This window comes from Felis catus, chromosome E2 (assembly GCF_018350175.1).
Source record: "Felis catus isolate Fca126 chromosome E2, F.catus_Fca126_mat1.0, whole genome shotgun sequence".
Classification (NCBI taxonomy): domain Eukaryota; kingdom Metazoa; phylum Chordata; class Mammalia; order Carnivora; family Felidae; genus Felis; species Felis catus.
In genome coordinates this window covers 10,932,305-10,953,325 of record NC_058382.1, presented here as the reverse complement: position 1 = coordinate 10,953,325, position 21,021 = coordinate 10,932,305, and the positions used below count along the sequence as shown (strand labels likewise).

Below are 21,021 nucleotides of genomic sequence, written 5' to 3'. Positions count from 1 at the left end.
GAAGGCCGGAAAGGACCCTGGCCAGATCCTTCTCTGTTCCTGAGAGTCGGCAGTTGGGGAGACTCCGCCTCCTCGGGATCCCGGGGTCCTGGACCTCAGGAATCAGCGGAGGGGGGCGAGGCCAGACGGGGGCGGGGAGGCGGGCAGCTGACTGAGCGCTGATTGGTTGGCCCTTTGGCGCGCACCGGCAGGAGCCTTGTCTGGAGGCGCGAGGCGAAGCTCCCGCGGGCGCTGGAAGACGGGGCCCGTCCCCAGGCGCGCTTGCGCACGGCCCCTCGCACCCTGCCGTTTCGCCTCTGCAGTCTCGTGCCCCGCACGCCTTGGCGGGAACCGGCGGGGGCGTGGCCTGGCCTCAGGAGCTCGCTTTTGCTCCCCTCCACGGGCCTCGCCCGGGAGCCTCGAGCTAAGGGGGTTCGCGGCCACCCCACGCCCGGGTGGGGAGCGCGGTGGCCGAGGCCGGCCTGAGGCTCGCGGGCGCAGCCCGCCTCCCAGGAGGCGCTCCGGGCGCTGCCCGATCAGGCTCCTGAGCGTGGAGCTGGCGTGAAACCACAAGGGGGGGCCTCGCGCCATTTTGCACGTCCTGAGGCGGGTGCTGGAGGCCGAGGCGAACTCGCCCTCCAGAAGTGGGGAGCCTGGGGTCCGCTCAGGAGCTGCACTCTGTGGTCGTGGCCTCCCTCCCGGAGGTGCAGGGGGACAGGAAGGCGGACGTGCCCGGGTGCTCGGAGCAAGGCAGGCCAGGGGCCACAGAGCAGGGTGGGTGTTGGGTTTGAAGTTGGGCCGAGGTTTGGGGGTCCAGGCTCAGGTTTGAGATACTGAAGACCCTGAAGAGTGTCGGGGCTGTCGGATAGGGATCCGGGACCTGGGACCTCCGGCTTTGTATGTGGGAGTAACTAGTATTGGAGTCTGGAGGTGTGGGGGCTTTGTGACTGGGAGCTTTCCCGTTGGGATCGGGAGATCCTGGGGAGATTTTGAGTTCCGGGGTACCACTTGGGGGCCCCGGGGCCTGATATGGGAGGTTTGAAGCCTTGCATTGGATTTAGGGATCTAGCATCCCAGTGTGGAGTAGGAGGTATGAGATTTCGGGGCTGAAGTCACCATTTGGGACTTTGAGGCTTAACTTTCGGGGCCTGGAGTCCCCACGCTGAGTACGGGGCGTCAGTTTGGGGACTCACCTGTGAGATCTCGATTGTAGGGTTGGGGGGGTCACAATTTGAAGGTCTGAAAGGATAGTTCTGGGGTCTGGAGGTCTTTGTGTTTGGATCCAACGTCACCGTGGGAGACTCTGGTTTGCTCTGGGGGCGTGGGTTTCTTAGTTTAGGGTTTGGGTTCTCTGTTAAGGTTTGTGGTCTGTGATCTCAACTGGACTGGGACTGGGGTCGTATTTGGAGATCAGAAGTAGCCAGTTCGGGGGTCTAGAGTATCTCAGTGTTACTGTTGAGGGTTTTTAGGTTTGGGAGGGCATCTTTGGGGGTTTTAGATCTTCACTTTGAGAGTTCCAAGTCATGGTTTTTGCATCTTAACCTCACCGTTTTAGAGAGCTCAAGCCAGGTCGCAGGCCTGGCCGTGTGACGTGTCACTATTAAGACAGAAGTTCTGAAGTTAAAGTGTGGGAATGTGTTTTTAGTTTTAGGTACAGATCACAACTTGGCCCAAATTTACAGTTTGGGACGCAGGGACTTCGGTTGAGAGTTCAGGGGTTTGACTTTGGTCTCTGGGCCCATATTTGTGGGGGTCGGGGACCCTTGGGCTGTCTGAGTGCTCAAAGGAACAACTTGGGGAAAATGAAGGCTACCCACCTTGCTAGCCATTCCTCCTGGGATCCCAGAGGTCACTAATAATTCTTTCTTTTTTCCCTCTTTGCAGATGTGGCATTCCAGTACACACTTGTGTTCCCCTGAATGGCCCAGAGCCCGTCCCCTGGGTCCCAGTGAGAGGTAAGGGCTCTACCCTGTCCATCTCCCTTGCAGCTTCGGCCACTCTCGTTGAATAATAACAATAATGTTTACTGAGCGTTTACTGTTTGTCAGACTCTCCCCTAAGCCCTTTGTTTGTATGCTATTCTTTAATCCTTACAACTGCAGAAGGGAGTATGGGCGAATGTTACCGCCATTTTCAAGATGAAAGAACTCTGAGGTGGTTGCCGAAGATCATCTCTGAGACCCTTGCAGGCTTTGACCTTCTGAGTTTCTTTTTTTTTTTTTTTTTTCAACGTTTATTTATTTTTGGGACAGAGAGAGACAGAGCATGAACGGGGGAGGGGCAGAGAGAGAGGGAGACACAGAATCGGAAACAGGCTCCAGGCTCTGAGCCATCAGCCCAGAGCCCGACGTGGGGCTCGAACTCACAGACCGCGAGATCGTGACCTGGCTGAAGTCGGACGCTTAACCGACTGCGCCACCCAGGCGCCCCATGACCTTCTGAGTTTCTTAAACGCCCTCCTCCCTTTCTTTTTTTCCTGTATGCATTCATCCGGCAAACACCTATCAAGGGCCAGGAATCTCATAGAGGGGATGTTCACAGCAGATTGAGGGTTGGGTCGGTTTCTCCTTCCCTCCAAAGCCTGGCTAAAGCAAAGAGAGCCACAGCTCATCTTATCCCCATTGTCTCCCCAAATGACTTACTGTCCATCCATCTCTCCATTCATTTATTAACTCTAAAATTCAGCATCTGCTTTGTTCAGGTTCTTGACTTAGGTTCTGTGCTCAGAAGGAGCACTATGAAGAAAATGAAGAATGCCTTTCCTGCTGCCCATTCCTCCTGGAATCCCAGAGGTCACCAACAATGTATTCCCTTTTCCCCCTTTCTAGATGGGGGGAGGGTGTTGGTCATTGTATTAATAAAGACTCTCAGTTGCAATTAACGGGAAACCTGCTGAAACCAGTTTAAGCATAAAAGGGTCATTGGTTCCTCATTGGGTCCTTTAAACAAAAAATTCAGGGGCATCCGGCTTGGCTGGGTCCAGGCAAGGAACCTGCCTCGCTTGGCTCTGCTGTTGCCCTCTGTTGGCTCCCTTCTTAAGCAGGCTCTCTCTTTGTGAGGGCAAGATGGCTTCCAGAAGCTCCAGAACCACATCCTGCCAGACTGACAACCCCAGCAGGGAGTCTCTTTCCAGGACCCTTGATTCCGATTGGCCAAAGCTGGGTTAGGACCCCAATCCCGAACCAATCACTGTGACTCTTCTTAGCTGGACCTTAGTTCTATGCTGCCCAGTGGAGGGGGAGGTTGGGTTTGACCTTTCTGGGCCACATAGACTGAGAGTGGGGGAGGGGTGGTTCCAAAGGAAATTATTACCAGACAAGGGGGATTAAATGTTCATCAACCAAAACCAACAGGTTTGTCAACCTTCCACCCCCTCCTTCAGCATCCTTTCTCCCTAGAAAATTCTGACAAATGACCGTTCACCTTCTATCTCGAACATTTTGTGAGCACGATCAATGTGCCAGGTGTTATGCTCAACACCCTCCAGACAAGATAAAACTTTCTAGCCACCTCCATTTTATAAATTAGTTTAAAACAGCCTCAGAGAGATCAAAAATTTTTCCAGAGTCACACAGCAAGTGACAGAGCTGGGATTTCCATCTAGATCTGTCTTATTCAAAAGCTGGAGCTTATAACGAACTATTATGCTGCCTTCGGGCACTGCCCCCTGCTTTGTCCCACTTTGGGGCAGCTCTTACTCTTAAATGTCTGCACATTAGGATCTGGGCCTTAGTTTTCCTATATCTAATACGAGATATTTGGACTGGCTCTTCCAGCTCCCGTAAAATAAAAGAACTAGGGAGGGTTTAGCCTGATTAGCTCAGGGAAGAGGAAACCCAAGAAATAGAGTCATTTGACATTTCAAAGGCTGAGGCCATCACAAGACAGAAGGAACATCCATAAATTCAGTAATTTTTTGTTGAACACTTAGTGCTGGTCATTATTCTAGGAGCTGGGATGTAGTCAGGGCAACACATGACTTTCATGGGCCCTAGGCCATTTGCCTTCTTGAACCCCTTCCTCCATTAAAAATGTATTTAAAATTTTTTTAATTTTTAAGAAGTTTTGTATTAAAACTTTTTTTTATTCAATGTTTATGTATTTTTGAGAGAGACATGGAGCACGAGTGGAGGAGGGGAAGAGAGAAAGGGAGACACGGAATCCAAAGCAGGCTCCAGGCTCCAAGCTGTCAGCACAGAGCCCAACACAGCGCTCGAACTCACGGACCGTGAGATCATGACCTGAGCCGAAGTCGGACACTCAACCGACTGAGCCACCCAGGCGCCCCTTAAAATTTTTTTAATGTTTTATTTACTTTTGAGAGAGAGAAGGAAACACAGAATTCAAAGCAGGCTCCAGGCTCTGAGCTGTCAACACAGAGCCTGACACGGGTCTCAAACTTACAGACTGAGAGATCATGACCTGAGTCAAAGTTGGATGCTTAACCGACTGAGCCACCCAGGCGCCCCCCAAAACATATTTTAAATTATAGTTTACAACAACATCAGTATCGATTTTAAAAGAAATTAAAACATTTTTAAGGTGCTTGACTGGCTCACTCAGGGGAGCACACAACTTTTGAACTCAGGGTTGTGAGCTCAAGCCCTATATTGGGTGTAGAAATTACTTAAAAACAAAATCTCAAAAGAAAAAAGAAAATATTTTCATGAGCTCTTAAAAGCGGCACCAGAATTTATGTACTGTACTTACTGTACCTAATGGATAAGTCAGGGTGGGATATAACAATTAATAAAAAAGACCAAAATCCCTGCCCTGTGTTATTTATAATAAAGAAAGATTTCAGGTTCTGATAAATGATATGGGGAGGTGACAAAGAATGTGTTTAGTTCGATCAGTTGGTCAGAAAAGGCCTCTCTGAGGGGGTCATATTTAAGCTAGGTTCTGAACACACCAGCCATACAACAATTAGGGCAAAAGAACATTCCAGGTGGAGGAATAGTAAAAGCCCTAAGGCAGAGAGAAACTTGGCGGTTTAGAGAAACGGAAAAAAGGACCCATGTGGCTGCAGCTGGCCTGTTCCTGAAGCCCCAGAGGGCAGAGCTGGAATTAGCGGGTGAAAATTATAGACACTATGAGGAAAGAGTTTGTCTGAAACCCGAACCATCCAGTAAGGAAAGAGGCAGCCATGGGAGGAAGTGCCTGGAGCCCAGAGGCCCCTGGGGGCAGACCCCAGGTTACACCTATTCAGGACTACTGCCCACGAGATGCCAAGATTTTGTGATGCCTAGTCATCCTTTTTCTCCCTCTAAATTTTTTTCCTGGAACTTCTGTGTTTGCACACAGAAGGCTCTCTCTCGGTGCTTTGCAAAACCCCGAGTAAACACCCAGGGACTACATACAGTTGAAATGAAACTCTTTTTCCCAGACATGGTCAAATAACACCTTGAACTTAAATAGGCCTGGACACTTTTTTCTTCCTTGCTTTCCTTCCTTGCTTCTCGCTGGGGCTTCCAGGGGCTCTTCTAGAACAGAAGGAAAGTGGTATGCAAAAAGTAAATATCAGGGCCCAACAGGACTTTAGAGGTCAGCCTAACCCAGTTTTCTTTCCTCCAAGGATAGAACGCTAACACCCTAGCCCCTCAAAGTTGTGGTTTCTACCAGGAAGTAACTTGAGACCAGAGATTTGTTTTTCTCTTATTCCTCCATTCAGTTGACTAATATGCATAGTCTTCTGTATTCATAGCAGTTTTGAGAGGGTACACTAATGATATCATCCCCTGTGTAAGGCCCTTTTATGGCTTCCTGTTGGTCTTCAGATAAGGGCAAAACTCTTCTGTACCATGAGCCTCTGAGACCCCGCCTCATCTGGCCCCTATCTTCTCCAGCCTTGTGTCACCCCACAAGACCCCTTGCTTTCTGTGGGCCAGGACACTGGCAGCTTTACTTCCTTTGAGTTCTCCATGCTTCCTCGTGCCACAGGGCCTTTGCACATGTTCCCTCTATCTGAAATGTTCTTGTTCTCTCTTCACCTATACATCTCCACTCATCCTTCAGCACAGGTTCTGGCCAGGTTTACTTCCTCAGGGAAAAACCTCAGATTAGATCAAAGACACCTGTTACAAGTTCTCCTAACACCAAGCAGGTGTCTTTGTCTCCATCAGGGCCAACTTCATGGGTGTGCAACTCATGCAGTTACAGGGCCCTGTGCTTGGCAGAGCCTGATTCTTGGTTTGATGCTCTGCTCTCACCATCTAGAAATTCTTAATTTTTGAAAAAGGGGCCCCACATTTTCATCTGCAAGGCTCCCCTTCCCAGTAAGTTTTATAGCTGTTTCTGGTCCCAATTGGAATTTTATGTTTGTTTGTGTGACAATTTGATTAATCCCTTTATCCCTGAGTGTACTGTGGGCTCTAGAAGGAGCTGTATTTTGTTTTTTATACTTTTTAAATAAAGCTTACTTATTTTGAGAGAGAGAGAGAGAGAGAGAGCAGGAGAGGGGCAGAGAGAGAGAATCCCAAGCAGGCTCTGCACTGTCAACATAGGTCCCGATGTGGGGCTTGAACCCACGAACCATGAGATCATGACCTGAGCTGCAGTCAGATGCTTAACGAACTGAGCCACCCAGGCGTCCCTTTGTTTATATATGTTTATCCCTATCGCCTATCACCATTCCTGGCACATAGTAGGTGCCCAATCAGTAATTGCTAAGTGAATGAGTGAGAAAGATTCTTTTAGAGCTCCAGAGTTTGGTTAGGGAGATAAGTGTGTGTCCCACACTACTCCCCCATCTCCTCGAGGGCAATGACCATGATTTCTCTCACCTTCCGTGGTGTCCAGCGCAGGGCCTGAAAAGGAGGGGGTGTTAGTTTGTGGATGTGTGAGTAGGAACTAAACATCTGGCTGTAATCAAGGGAGTGTTTTGGGCGTGGCCATGCTGCAGGTGACAAAGTGCTGTGGCCATTCAGAGCAAGGGAGGAAGGCAAGGGTGGTCGCCAGGGGCTGCCTGGGGCAGGTGGCAATTGAACTGAGCCCCAAGGAAGGTGAGACAAAGATGGGTGGAAACGGGGGGGATCTGGGCATTCAAAAGGAGTCATGGGAGTGGTGGCAATGGTGTGTAATTTGGGAGAGAGGCTCCATTGTCTTTGTGTCTCCATCTGTCAAGATTGGGGTGGAGGTGTGTATACAGGGATATATGATGAATTATGGATTCAGGGATTAGATCCTGGAAGTTCTGCATCCCCCCAGGAGTCAGCTTCTGCCATGCCCTTATTTATTTATCTAGCAGAGATGTGGCGAGTTCCCACGACGTGCCAGACCCTGTTCTAGATGCTAGAGATAGAGTGGTTCCCCCCTCCACCAGCTCTCAGCTCAGAGCAGGGCCCAGAGAAGTGCGTGAGCATGGATGGGGCTGAGGGACCTTAGCAGAGGTATCCCACCTGTCCTGTGGAGTTAGAGTCACTTGATGGGAGAGAACCAAAGAAAGTAAGAGATGAGACCAGGATGGTCAGCAGAGCCAGACCTTGAGGGGCATTATAAAAGCTGTGTTCAGAGTTTAAACTTGACCTTTAATAATAGGATGGCCTTGAGAGATTTGAAGCACTTATTAGTCAAGTAACATATCGGGCTCTGTGCTGGGCGGCTTCACACACACTGATTTACTCAGTCCTTTTGATGATCCTCTGAGCCTGAATGGATCTCCTCATTCCCACTGCACAGATGAGAAAACCGTGGGCAGATCTGGTTTTCAGAAAGATCACCCTGACTCTAGGAGACAGTATGGGCTGGAGGAGGCCAGACAGGAGGCCGGGAGAGCTAGGGGAATGTCAACATGTGGACCAGGCCAGGGGCTGGGGGTGGAGAGAAGGGATTGCAAGGGGAACGGGTGAGATTTGATGACCGAGGGGATGAGGATTCTGTCTGGGGTGTCAGGGGCGGGGAGCTTCTCTGAGAAGGAGAACACTGAGACCAGTGGTTTGGGGGTCAGGGGCCAATTTCCATTTTGGCTGTCCTAACCCAAACCGGCTCTTGGCCCAAAACAGGAGGCAAAGGAAAAACCACACCAGCAAACTGCAGGAGCTGGCATTGCTGCTACCCATGGCCCTGAAGAAGGGTACCAAGAAGCTCACCAAGGTATGGGGACCGAGGGAGGGGAGGCGGACGCGGGAGGCAGATCTGAAAATATCCGTAACCAGCTTAGCCTCCCTCATGCTGGGACCCCTCGACAGGCCCTTTCAGGGACGGCGCCCTCGATGGGGCATTTCTGTGATCCCATGACCAGAAGACGGGTGGTGGTGGTGGCAGGGGTGGGGGTGTCTGTTTTTGCAAAAGACGCAGGGGAACCTGGGAGGGGAAAATCGGCAAGGAGCCTGGTAAAGGTCATCACTTTGGGACTCAAACAGCCATGGGTTTGAGCCCTTCAGCCCCCAAACGATAGGACTCTGGGCCGGGCGCTCAGCTTGTCAGCCTCTCCAGCATCATGCCTCTCAGCTGTAAAACAAGAAACAATAACATCTACTACCCAGCAATACTGTGAGGCCAAAATGACATAATAGCCATGAACAAGTGTCGGTTCCCTCTCTGTGAGTCCCTTGTTTTGTGTCCTGTGGGCATCTTCTCCCCGAGGTAGAGATAGATAAGGCCTCTCTGGGCGTCCGCAGTGGCTCCTCAATAAAAGTATGCAGTGCTGAGCTGACACCTTGCTCCCGCCACTGGGGGCAACTTAATAAGGGACTCAAAGATCTGGAAGGCCTGGTGTGATGCTTTCTCGCTCTAGTTCTTCTCATTCCATCCTGTCATTCGTTCATTCATCAGCTGGTTATGGAAAGACGGTTGGATGTCAGAAGCTGTTCTAGTCTCAACAAGGGTAGGCAAAGAAACTTGGGACCCATCCTCTGGGAACTCACAGAGTTCCCAACATGAGTTCCCCATTGGCGGAACTCACCCCTCTGAAGCACAGAGGGGTCGAGGACACAGCTGGTTAATAGCAGAAAGAGAGAGTCAGGTGTGTGGCATTCCAAAGGCTCACCTCCTCAACGGTTCTGTCATTCAGTGCTCCATAGGTGTTGAATGAAAGAACGAGTAGACGAATGAGTGCGTGAATTCCCTGAGTTGAGAATGTTACAGGACCATCTATCTTCCCTTCAGAAGGTCTCCGGGATTTGAACCTCTGCTGGTAGCCCCCATACTAACCTTCCTGAAGTATTGATCACTGAGCCTTTGGTCTTGGAGCCTGAGGTGATGCCCAATTGCCTTCTGCATAAAAACAATACCAGTATGGGGCGCCTGGGTGGCTCAGTCGGTTGAGCATCCAACTTCAGCTTAGGTCATGATCTCACGGTTTGTGAGTTCGAGCCCGTCAGGCTCTGTGCTGACAGCTCAGAGCCTGGAGCCTGCCTTGGATTCTGTGTGTCTCTTGCTCTCTGCCCCTCCCCCTCTCTCTCTCTCTCTCTCTCTCTCTCTCTCTCTCTCTCAGAAATAAACACTAAAAAATTATACCAGTAATAAAAAACATTTTATATTACTTTATAGTTCATAAACATTTTAGCTTAGTGAGTGCCAATCGTGTGCCAAGCCTGGTGTTGGAGATACCATACATGATCTTGAGAAACCCACAGTTCGGTTCTCGGAGTTAGAAAAGGTCCTCACTTAATCCTTTGAGAACCTGATGAAAGTGTTCTCACCCAAAGTGTATCAGGCTCTGTGCTGGGCAGTTTCACACACACTAGTTTATTCAGTCCTAACGATGATCCTCTGAGCCTATGTGAATATCCTCATTCCCACTGCACAGATGAGAAAACTGAGGCACAAAGAGGTAACGTGGCCTGCTCCCAATACCCAGCCAGGAAGTGGCACATGGGGTCCAGGTCGTTCCAAAGTAATAGTCTCCTGCCTGTGTCACACATATTCCTTAGTTAGATTACAGCTTCCTTCCGTGGATCAGGTCAGATCATTTCAGCGACCATCGGTATTATATCTTCTGGAATGGTTTCACACATTTCCCTTTGTGGGATCGTGTTTCCTGATCTAGGGTTTGGAAGATTACTGCTAATGGTTTTGTTGTTATTCTAGGGATCCAGTTCAATCCAAGAAATACTTGCTGGCATTCTTCCCTCTCCTCTTCCCCAGGCTAACCCCTGTCATTCTTCAGGTCTCCGTTTAAATGCTTTTTCAGACACTCAAGTCCACTTTCAGAATCTCTTGTTACACTCTTATTCATAATGCTTATCACACGGTTGGTAATTTTGCATCATTTCTGAGTTTATTAAGGCCCACTGCCCTCCCTAGATTATAAATTCCAGGGAGGTAAACAGAAGTGTGTTGGTTCACCCCTACATACCTAGCCCTCAGTGGGTAGTAGTCTGTTCGAGCTTCGTGTCTCCAATACCAACTGAGTCAGTACTTGGTGGCTGGCTGGCTGGCTGATGCCTGCTGGGCAGAAGGCATCATGCTCAGTGCTACGGGGGAGGTCAATCTTCAGCGAACACTGGCTAAGCTACCTCTTTATTCTGTGAGTAAGGGATACAGGAACCGCTTAGCTGCAATCTCTACCCTCAACTAGTTCAAGGTCAATGAGAGAAAATAACGCATAAACAGGTAATTACAAAACAGGCCCAGGGTATTACAAGAATGCTGAGGAGGGACATCTGACCCAGCCTGGGTGAGAGGGGTCAGGGAGGTGGAAAGTTTCTGGAAGGGGAGACCACTGTGCTAAGTAAGGCTCAAAGGTGGAGAAGCCAGAGCAGGGGTCTGTGGGGAGGGGGGCGGGGGGCTTTGCAGGTAGAGAATACAGCATATGCGAAGGGTCAGGGGTGGAAAGCCAGATGGTGTGTGTTGAAAAACTGGGCCAGGAGGCAGGCAGACCCGAGTTCAGATCCCAGCACTGCCACTTCCTCTCTTTCGCCTTAGCGTTAGCACCCTGAGCCTCAGTTTCCTTAGCTGTAACAGAAGTCTCCCTGAGCGGCAGCAAGGACTAAACAGCAGAATAGGAGCACCTCTGCCAGTGGAGGAATTGTTGGGGTGGGGAACGCGGTCCCAGAGCCTTTCTGTCTCTGGTCCCCAGTAGCCTCACACTGTCGTGGGACCCCACTCTTGTGCTCAGCCTTGTCTTTCTTTTGAGGGCAGAAGGAGATTCTCCTGCACGTCCTGCACTACATTCAGTACCTCCAGAAAAACATCGATGTGGCCAAGGCCTTGCTCAAATTCCACACCGCCAATGGGGAAGGCAGACTTGGGGGTAAGTAAGTTCAGTCCCCATTTCCCAATGCCTGCCACAGACCAAGAGCTGTGCTGCCGTCGGGGGCACCGAGCGAGTGACTTAGATGAGTCCAGGCCCTCCGGCCTCTCAGAGCCTGGCAGAGGGGACAGAGACAGAGAGATGTGTGTGATGCTGTGAACTTAGGGGCATCTGGGAAGACTGTGGCGGGGAGGGGCCTTGCAACTGGGCCTTGGAGGATAGGGGCAGGGGGACCCCACCAGGCAGAAGCAGCAGTGGGCGTGTATGAGGAGACACCTGTGGAAGGTCTGGGACAGGCCAGCAGCGGGCACGCTTGGAGGGACCGCGTAACATCAAGATGACGCGCAAGGTTCTTGAACCGGATCCTGACGCAGACACAGGTCTCGGGACCTTAACCTCTCAATGCCTCAGTTTCCACGGCTGCAAAATGAAGCCGATAGTAGTACAGTTGAGCCTGGACTAACATGGGTTTGAACCGCACGGACTCACCTCTACACAGGCACTTCGGGAGAAATATCGTACGGAACTGTAAATGTATTTTCTCTTCCTTACGGTTTTTTAACATTTTCTTTTCTCTAGTTCACTTTGTGGTAAGAGGTCAGTAGATAACACATATAATATGCAAAATATATGTGAATCAACTGTTTATGTTATTGGTCAGGCTTCTGGTCGGCAATAGGCTATTAGTAGTGAAGTTTCTGGAGAGTCCAAATTAGATGTGGATGTTCCACAGCGCAGGGGGATGGGCGCCCCTAACCCTGCTTGTTCAGGGGTCACCTGTACTTCCTTCCCGTGTTCGTCATGAGGCTTAAATGAGTTAATACACATAGAAAGTGTCACACGGTGCCTGGAACAAGCCGGTTGTCTAGTGCTACGTGTGCCGGGTGCCGTCCTTGTTTCCGGCATAAAAAATCCACGGGCCACAGTGAGAGGAGGTGAGGTGAGGGTCCAAGACCCTGAAGGGCTTTGAGCCAGGGGAAGCCAGGATCAGATTTTTTTTTTTTTTTTTTTTTTGGAAGACGAGCCTGACATCTAGTGTGTGGGATTGGGTATTAAGTGAGAAACTGGAGTTAGGGAGGTCAGCGAAGAGGCCTTTAGGAGTGATCTGGACAGGATCACTGGACAGACCTATCTAGCACTGAGGGTAAGGCTGTAGACAGAAGTGGTACATTTGGGAGGTGCTAACAAAGGACAGTTGAGAGGCCTGATAGGCCCCAGGCAAGCCAGGGTGGGCAGCAGAGTCTTCAGTGCCCTGAGGAAGGTAGGAGGAGGCATTGGTTGGGGATGGGGCCTATGGGGAAGCATTTGGGAAGCGCTGAGCCCGTCTTCCCTCTTGGCAGAGGCCCAGGATGGCCCTGGGGACACCTGACTTTTCGCCCTGTACCTCTACTGCCTGGATGTGCAGCCTCACACCCATCCATCCGATCTCTTCCCAGGAGCTCAGTTTCCACACTTGTAAAGTCAGCTGGTTGGGGCGATCCAACCTGACTCTTTCTCCATCCTGTGCAGGGCTGGCTCGGAACCCGGCCGTGGGCCCAGCAAAGCTGAGACGCTCCACCCCTTCGCGCTCCCCACACTGGAGGAAGTCCCGTCTTCAGGGAGGCTGCCGGAAACCTCGGAAGAAGAAACTGACCGGATCGTCAGGTACAAGTGAGGCTAGACAGGAAGCCAGGTCACTGGGAGCAGAGCTCCCTCCCCAGAGCCGTTCTTACTCCGGGGAGGCCCAGGCAGCAACCCAGAGCCCTTGACCGGGCTTTACAGTGAGACAGACCCACCTGGTTCAACTCCCAGCCCCTGGAGCGGTTACTTTCCTCCTCTGAGCCTCAGCTTCCTACAATTTCTGGTCTGGAAATTGTAGTACCTGCCACTGGGTGGTGTTAAGGATGAGCCTGTGTACACACCCTTCGAGCAATGCTGAGTGGAGAGGCACATGGTCAGCGCTCAGTGAGTGGAAGCTGCTGTTAGCACGTAGTCTTTTACACCCAGTCATGCATCCTGGGCCTGGACATCAGGGAGCGCGGGGTGATGGAAAAACCCACGTGAGGAAAGCAAGCATCCTAGGGCTGGCCTCAGCCTTGCTACTGACTCGCTGTGTGTCCCTTCCCCTCCACATGCCTCAGTTTACATGTTTTTAAAATGGGACTTGTACCTAAATGATGATTTCCAGTCTTGGCTGCGTATCTAATTGAATCATCCAGGGTACTTTTAAAAATGGTTATCCCTGGGGCACCTGGGTGGCTCAGTTGGTTAAGCATCTAACTTCAGCTCAGGTCATGATCTCACAGTTTGTGAGTTCAAGCCCTACTTTGGGTGAGCTCGTGCCCCGCTTCAGGTGAGCCCCCTTCTCTCTCTCTTCCCCTCATAGGATTCTCGCTCTAGCTTTCCCTCTCTCTCTCTCCACCACTCACTTACTTGTGCCCTCTCTCTCTCTCAAAAAAAAAAAAAGAAAAAAAGAAAAAAAAAACACAATGCCTGTCCCTGGGGCTCCTGGGTGGCTCAGTCAGTTAAAGGTCAGACTCTTAGTTTTGGCTCAGGTCATGATCTCCTGGTTCGTGAGTTTGATCCCCACATCAGGCTCTGTGTTGACAGTGCAGAGCCTGGTTGGGATTCTCTCTCTCTGCCCCTCCCTCACTCGTGCTTTCTCTCTCTCTTGAAGTAAATAAATAAACTTAAAAAAAATGCCTATCTCTGTGCCTCATACCCTGAAAGTCAAGTTCCAGTGGTCTGGGGTGGAACCTGGGCATCAGTATTTTTTCAGAGCTCACAAGATGATTCTAACGTGTGGGCAGGGGAAGGGAGCCTACGTTGAGCTGATCTCCAACTGAGGCCCAGGCTTACCTGGGCAAAGCTTTGAATAGGTTGTGGAACCCAGAGAAAAGATAGCCCCCCATCTGAGCCATATCCTGGCCCCCTCTGACGCCTGTCTCTCTGCTCCCCCAGAACGCCAGACCCGGGCCCAGAAGCCTCGCCGCTGCCTGGCCCTGGACAAGCCCGAGAAGTGGGTAACCCCATCCCCAGACCAGCAAGGAGGAAATGTGGGGAGGACCACCACTCCTTCAAGATGCACCACCTCCAGCAGTCACCCCAAAGCTGCATCAGCCCTGCCTCAAGATGACAGAAAGGGAGGAAGGTCCCGGCTGACGTTGCTGGACATGGCTGAGAACAGCATCCACTGTGACATCTCAAGTTGGTCTCCTTCCTCACTGTTATCTTAGCCGGTTATTTATACACTGCTTGTCAGGTACCAGCAATGTCCTGAGTCCGGTCCCAGTAGCTGGGGACTCCATGGTGCACAAGAGAGACGCTGTCTCAGGCCTCTTTCCCTGTTCTCTTTTCTTCTCAGGCTCTGTTGTGGGGGGACAGCCTCAGTGTGGCCCTCATGTGAGGCTGTGGGTCACAGAACTGGGGGAGGGCAGGCAGTCGCTCTCGTGACTCTGGTCCGTGTGCCAGGTTGAAAAGTTGCAGACACACACCCAGCAGGGAGCCAGGCGAGAAAGGGGTGCTTGGAAGGCAAGGCCCTGAGCTGTTCTATCCCCTCTGTTCACTTAACTGTGAAAGGCTTGTAAAAATGGCGCCTTTCAGCCCAGGGCTGCCGACTACCACGTAAAATGTCTAAAACCTCGCTGGCACGGTCGGTAAGCCCTCTGTCCTTGTCTTTGCTATCATCATTTTCATCGACACTATTCCACTTCAGGATTTTAGCTCCCTTCCAGCTTCTGAGAAAGAGGTAGGGTTCCAGAAACCCAGGGGTCATTTGGGTTGTCCTGGAGCCTCACGCAGAGGCCCCGCAGCCTGAGGTCTTGCTAGGATCTGGGCGGGAGAGGCTGTAGCAGGCCCCGGCACCTCTGCATCCCTGTGTCTGTGAGTCCCAGGAGGTGTTCCAGTCACAGGAGTAAGCATCCCGACTTGCCCCCGTAGGCTGCTGTTGCAGAGTCAGTGCCCAGGGTAATGGGCCCTACCTTGCCTTCAAGGCCCAACAAGGGGCCGAGGGGATCCATTTTCTCAACAGGACACAGCCCTGTCCCAGGTAAGGGAACCCCAAGGGCTCTGAGTGGGGGAGGCTGAGGTGTGTGGTCTGGAATGGCTGAGGGGCAGTGAGAAGCGAGGTTGATTTACATCCTCGCTGGTATCTGTGGAGAGAGTACCTCTGTGGGCCTAGCTTGGTGCAGGCGGCTGAGGCTCCAAGGAGGGCCCTGCTTCCGGTCTGCCAGACCAGGGCTGCAGCCCCTCGCCAGCCTCCCTGCCTCCTGTCTCACCCCTTCCAGCCCGTCCTCCCTAGTTGCCTGACTGACTTCTCTAACCACACACTGTGGTCACATCAGCTCATGGCTTTAAGGCCTCCCTCAGTGCCCATGGGGAAGAGCCCAAATAGAACTTCCCTGGCCCTGGTTCATCTTGCCAGCCCTCTCTGTTGCCCCTCACCCATGAATCTTACCCTTAACACCACGAAATATTTGCCACTCCACAGGAGCCACACTCCTGCCGCCTCTGGGCTTTTCACCCTCTGATCCCTCTTCCCGGCAAGCCTGTTTCCCTCATCCCCCTAGAAAGCCTCCACCCTTTCGGCTGACCTCAGTGTGGTCCTCCCTCCTGCCTTGTCCACCCTCTCTGTCCTCCTGGAATGCCACCCATCACAGCCCTGCCCCCTGTGTCACCAGCACCCCATGACACCTGCCTCTCCTCACAATCTGAAGCCCCTTGAGGGCAGGCGCCTCAGCCGATAAAGCTTCCGGCCCACCCCGCCCCACCCACCCCCCCCAGCAGCCAGCACAAAGCGACCCCCATCTTCAATCACAGTGGGTGACACCAAGACGCCCCAGGGAGAAACGGCTCGCCCCAGGTCACATGCAGCTCCCAGCCCAGGGCTCCGGGTCTGCCTCTTGAATTCTACCTCTTGCAGACAGAAGATGGTGTTCTACGATTCCAGCGAGGAAGTGGACAAGGAGTCCCCAGATGCTGACCCTTGGCTTCCTGCCTGGACCCCAGAGGGCAGCCCCCATGGTGACTGGATCTGTCTGTCCTCCCTGTAGGCTAGTGTGGGGGACTTCCTTGGTCGTTTCCTCCTGAGGCTTACTGGCAGGGAGGAGACCAGGACTGCTGCTGCGGGCAGGGCCACGTAAGCTTACCTGCTATCACTGAGCCATCGGTTGCTATGGCAGACATTAGTGATCAACCATCATTCTTTCTGTTGAGCCCAGAGACTGCCTCAGAATCTTTCTTAACACAGAGCTCCGGGGAGCTACAATCAATCTATCATATTTGGCACACCAGATATTGATGGTTTTGGATTTGGCCATCCACAGCATCGTGCCGGGCATCTTGTCTCTTAATTTCCTCTCCCAAGCGCTCCAAATGAGCAATTGACAGAGTCACCTTTCCCAGTGCCCAGCACCACCTCCTCAAAGCCAGCTGCTGTGTCGGGGCTGACACATCCTCAAGCCTGATGTTTCCTTTTCAGGGAGCTCGCTGGCCTTGGGGCCTCCCCAGGTTAACAGCTGGGCTGTGACAGGCCACCCGAGTGAGATCCTTGGGCTCAGCCCCTCCCTCTTCAGCTCCCCAGGAAACACACTGCCAGAACAGATCCTGGAGGACGGTACTGAGTACCTGATGCAAGGTGAGAGCCCAGGGCTAGATCTGACGCTTGGTTCATTCAGAAAACATTCAGTGAGGGCCGCCTGGGTGGCTCAGCTGGTGAAGTGTCTGGCTTTTGATCTCAGCTCAGGTCCTGATCTCAGGGTTGGGAGTTCAGGCCCCACATTGGGCTCCACGCTGGGTGTCGAAGCCTACTTGAAAGAAAAAAAAGAAAGAAAGAAAACATACAGTGATGCCCACCAAGTGTGCTGCCCTGTGCTCGGCAGAACTGGGTCCCCAGGGGTGAATCCCACCCAGGCCCTGCCTCGAGAAGCCCACAGCCTCGTGGGGAAGCGGCCCAGGCCAGTGTGGTGAGGAGAAGGCTCCAGGAGCCTGCGGTGGGGACCCACTCACTCGGCTCAGGTTGGAGGCGCCCCAGGGGAGCTGGCCTGTGAGCTGGATTTGGACCTGGGACAGGAGATCCCAGAACAGAAATCTAGAGAAGGCCACTGAGGCTCTCCGGCCGGCCCTGCGAGGGAGGCATTTCCATTCCAGCCCCCGCCCTGGTCTCCCTCCCTGACAGGTCTCTTTGAAGAAGTGTTCCTAGATCCTGAGTCTCCACTCCCCGATGGCTTGCTTGAGGTGCCACAGAACAAGGTAGGCATCTGTCCACAGACACGTCCATCCTTCTTTCCGCACGTGTCACTCACCTGTTTCGTTTACTCCTCCGTCTCCTCTACCGTTAAGCCGCCTTCCCCCACCCACTCACCGTCCACCTGCTCACCCTTCTCCTCGTCTTTCCAAAGATTCATCTACCATCTGTGCCCTCGTCTGTCCGTCCTTATCCTTTGAACATTCACTGCTGGCCACCAGGCACCCCACTCTGTGCTGGGCATTTGGAATAAACTAGACACAAAGGATAAGAGCTAAAAGCTGCCAGGTGCCCATAAGAGACTGCTCAGTGAGGTGGGGTCTCTTGTGACCCGCATTCAACAGATGAGGAAACTAAAAACGGCAGACTGAGCTCAGGAATCTTCAGCTGGAAAGAGGACCCCCCACACACACACCAGGCCCCAAGGCCCGCCACTCACCCAGCTGGTCCCCAGATAAGTGTTCCTTCGTGTGGGAGGCGGCCCCCTGCCTCAGCCAGTAACTGAATCACAGCATAGACACCTTTGGCGGAGCTCCTAGTAAGCGCCGGGCACTGTGCTGGGTGCTTCTCAGCCCTGTGAGGCACGTGTAGTGACCGCCATTCTGTGGGCAAGCGTGATGCTCAGAGAAGCTACGCCTTGCCCAGGACACAACGGCTGCTGAATTGATGGCGTCGAGAGCTATTGCCCCGGAGGACCCGAGCCCCACCCAGCCCCTCTCTGACCTGCTGTGGGAACTTGGGAACATTGGCCTGCATGTCCAGGAGGTGTTTGGACCAGGGAGTCTTAAATTTGAGCTGGGACACTGCGGTCTCCCCCACATCTCCCGTCTTTCTCCTTCACTCCCCAGGAGACACCCTCTGAGGCTCCCAAGGACCCCCCCGACTCCCACAGCCTGTGCCAGTCCTCTGTCTCACTGGACCACTGCTACCTGTCTCTGAGCGAGAACAGCAAGGCGCCGTCCAGCTCCAGCTCTGAGAACACGGACGAAGAGTCAGTGTGGAGGCAGCCAGAGGTGAAGGGGGGACAGCCATCAGAGGGGTCGGTCCCATGTCTCCGGCCCACTCTCACCTCCCTGTCCCCTGCCCAGGACGATGAGGCCGACCCCGAGCGCCTGCAGTCCTCCAGCGATGAGGACAGAGACTACACATGGACCCCCACCAGGCGGGCCACGACCCAGCCCTCTGCCGGGAGAAAGGCCAGGAAGGGCCGGGCGGGCAAGGGCCAGGTGGGCAGGGGCCAGGCGAAGCCCAAGGAGAACAAGAAACCCCCCTGCCCTACCCAGATGAAGAAAAAGTGTGTCAATGGCTTCATCATGTTCTGCAGGATGAACCGGAAACAGTACATCCGGTGGGTGGGGGTCCTTTGGGGCCCTGGGTGGGGCCTGACCTGCACTGTCCACCCACCCCCCGCCCCCAGAGTGCATCGTCCCTGCTGTCTGACACATTTGCCCCTTCCAGAAACGACCCAGTAACCCTTCCTGGGCCACACTCCCCACCCCCCGCCCTGCCCCCCAGCATCTAACCTGGTCCCACTGCCTTGGTCAAGGCCTGCGAATTATAAGCAGTGAAACCCGACTCACACTTAAAGAAAAAGACAATTGGCTTATATAACCTGACAGAAGGGGAGAACGCGATTGCTTCAGGTGCCGCTGGGCCTAGGGCTCAGACGTTGCTGTCTGGAAGTTTTGTCCCCATCTCCTACTTGGCTCCTCTGGGTTGGCTTTGTCCTTCAGCACTCAGGGTGGGGTCAGTGCAGGGTCACACCAAACAACCTGGTGGGAGGAGAGCTCCTTGTTTCTAATGTTTCCGGCAAAAGTTCTTGGGGCTCACCTGCTAGATCAGTCGCCCAGCCCTGACAGCGGAGGTGGGGGAGGCCCCCCGATCCACAACGGGGAGACGGTGCCCTGACAGGAAGATCCAGGTGCTGGTACTGGACCAGCAGATCCAGGTCCTCCGCACGTCCCAAGACACGGTGTCCCCTTCCCAACAACCATTTGGTCCCACTCCCTTTTCTGACAACTGAGCCCCGGAGGGTGTGTTCTGAGGCTTTTCAGGCCAACGTGGATGGGAAAGCCAGGACCCTGAGAGGGCAGGGAAACCTCCTTCACGGGCTCCCCTGAAGGCCTCTCCTGACCTCCTCCCTCCTGTCCCAGAGCCTGCCCTGGGACCGCATCCACGGCTGCCACCAAGGAGCTGGCCCAACTGTGGCGGGTGATGACCCAGCAGGAGCGCAGACCATACTGGTGAGGAGCCCCTGCCCTGAGCCGAGGGCCCGCCCTGCTCCCTACTGCTGCTCTGTTTCCCAGAGCCTCCAGCTTCATGGTATCGGAGACAGGCTGGAGCTGACTGGGGTGGAAGAGTTGGGTGTTGCAAATGCCTCGGGACGTGTTAGGGGGTGATGGGTAGAGAGGGGCCCTACCTCGCAGCTTAGAAGGGCAAATAGCGGGCTGCGGACCCCCTTCTGCCCTTGTTGTCGCAGGGAGCCTCTCAGGGCAGGAAGCTGACCCTTATCTCCCCGTCACTAGGCCTCCTCCCTGCCTCCCCCTCTCTGCCACCCTCTCCTGTCTAACATCAGAGCCGTCACCTGCCCCTTTCTCACTGGCCCCTGAAACACATGACATGCCTGTGCCCGGTTTTTAACACCTCGTGGGAGTCTGAGGCTCCGGCGAAGAGCCCTTGACTCTTCCCATCGCCCAGACCTGGACTTGGAGGCCCAGAGGTTGGCCTGACGGGGCCAAACAAGGCTCCCGTCTCCCCCTCAGCCAGGCTCTGGGCCAGGGGAGGTGGGACGGGGAACAGGGAAGGAAGGACAGATCTGCCTCCTCTCCCCCAGCGTCAAAGCGCGCAGGTTCAGCCTCCAGCACAACCGGATCGTGAAGCAGGACGGCTCCAGCGGCGAGGACGGAGACTGGGGGACCCCCAAGCCCTTCTACCAGCTGCTGGCCGAGAAGGCCCGCTCTTCCCCAGATCTGGCTTCTCTGCTGCCCCCTCACAACTGAGAGGGTAACCCTGCCTCGCCTCGCCTCTCCTCTCCTCCCCTCCCCTCCCCCGCCCATCTCACAGCTCCTGCAGCTATGGATGGTTTGCAGTGAGGAGCCAGGACAAAGAGGTCGTCCCCTCCTGGGCCTCAACCCTCCTTGAGCAGGTCCCTTGGCCAGTTCCTGTGCGGCTGGGAGGGGACATATTTATTGACCCTGATGCTTTATGAGTTTGCCTCCTTGTACTAGGGCGGCCTGAACTGTGCCTGCCCGCAGTCCACTGCCCTTCCCTCACCCCCTTTCTAGCCAGTATATCCTGGGAGCTGCAGGGTGGGAGGAAGCCCTGAATGAAATGCAGTAAGGTAAAGTCTACACGGAGGGTCTCGCCCTGCCCTTCCTTTGCCCACCCCAGAATCCAATGGTTTCAACCCCATTCATTCTTGCCTAACCCCACACCTCCCTCCCCTGTTCTATTTATAGACTATTTATTGTTCTCCACAAAATAAAGTAAGTGGAACCCTTGTTACCAGCAAGAAAGACAAGGGAGGCTCCTTTGGCCCCCTGGCTTCCTCAACGCTGGGTGGGAGGTGCTCCTTCTGCAGGATCTAGAGGCCCCGAGGCCTGCAGTTTGAGAAACACCCTGCCCA

At 53.5% G+C, this 21,021-nt stretch overlaps 1 protein-coding gene across 4 annotated transcripts; it reads left to right on the top strand.

Annotated features, from left to right (window-relative positions):
• Positions 1-240: 240 nt before the first annotated feature.
• MEIOSIN (meiosis initiator) lies at positions 241-20,896 on the top strand. 4 transcript variants are annotated; one of them, XM_045047175.1, is made up of 15 exons: positions 244-753; positions 1,864-1,934; positions 2,681-2,771; positions 7,980-8,070; positions 11,062-11,173; positions 12,683-12,817; positions 14,114-14,359; positions 15,092-15,200; positions 16,074-16,174; positions 16,632-16,787; positions 17,328-17,401; positions 18,245-18,409; positions 18,485-18,744; positions 19,550-19,639; positions 20,230-20,896. In XM_045047175.1, the coding sequence occupies exons 4-15, from the start codon at positions 8,035-8,037 to the stop codon at positions 20,393-20,395; spliced, it is 1,650 nt and encodes a 549-aa protein (XP_044903110.1). In that variant the 5' UTR covers positions 244-753; positions 1,864-1,934; positions 2,681-2,771; positions 7,980-8,034; the 3' UTR covers positions 20,396-20,896. The 4 variants fall into 4 exon arrangements, with proteins under 4 accessions (XP_044903111.1, XP_044903109.1, XP_044903110.1 ...); XM_045047174.1 differs by lacking the exon at positions 2,681-2,771 and having other exon boundaries at positions 243-729; XM_019819329.3 differs by lacking the exon at positions 2,681-2,771.
• Positions 20,897-21,021: the final 125 nt, after the last annotated feature.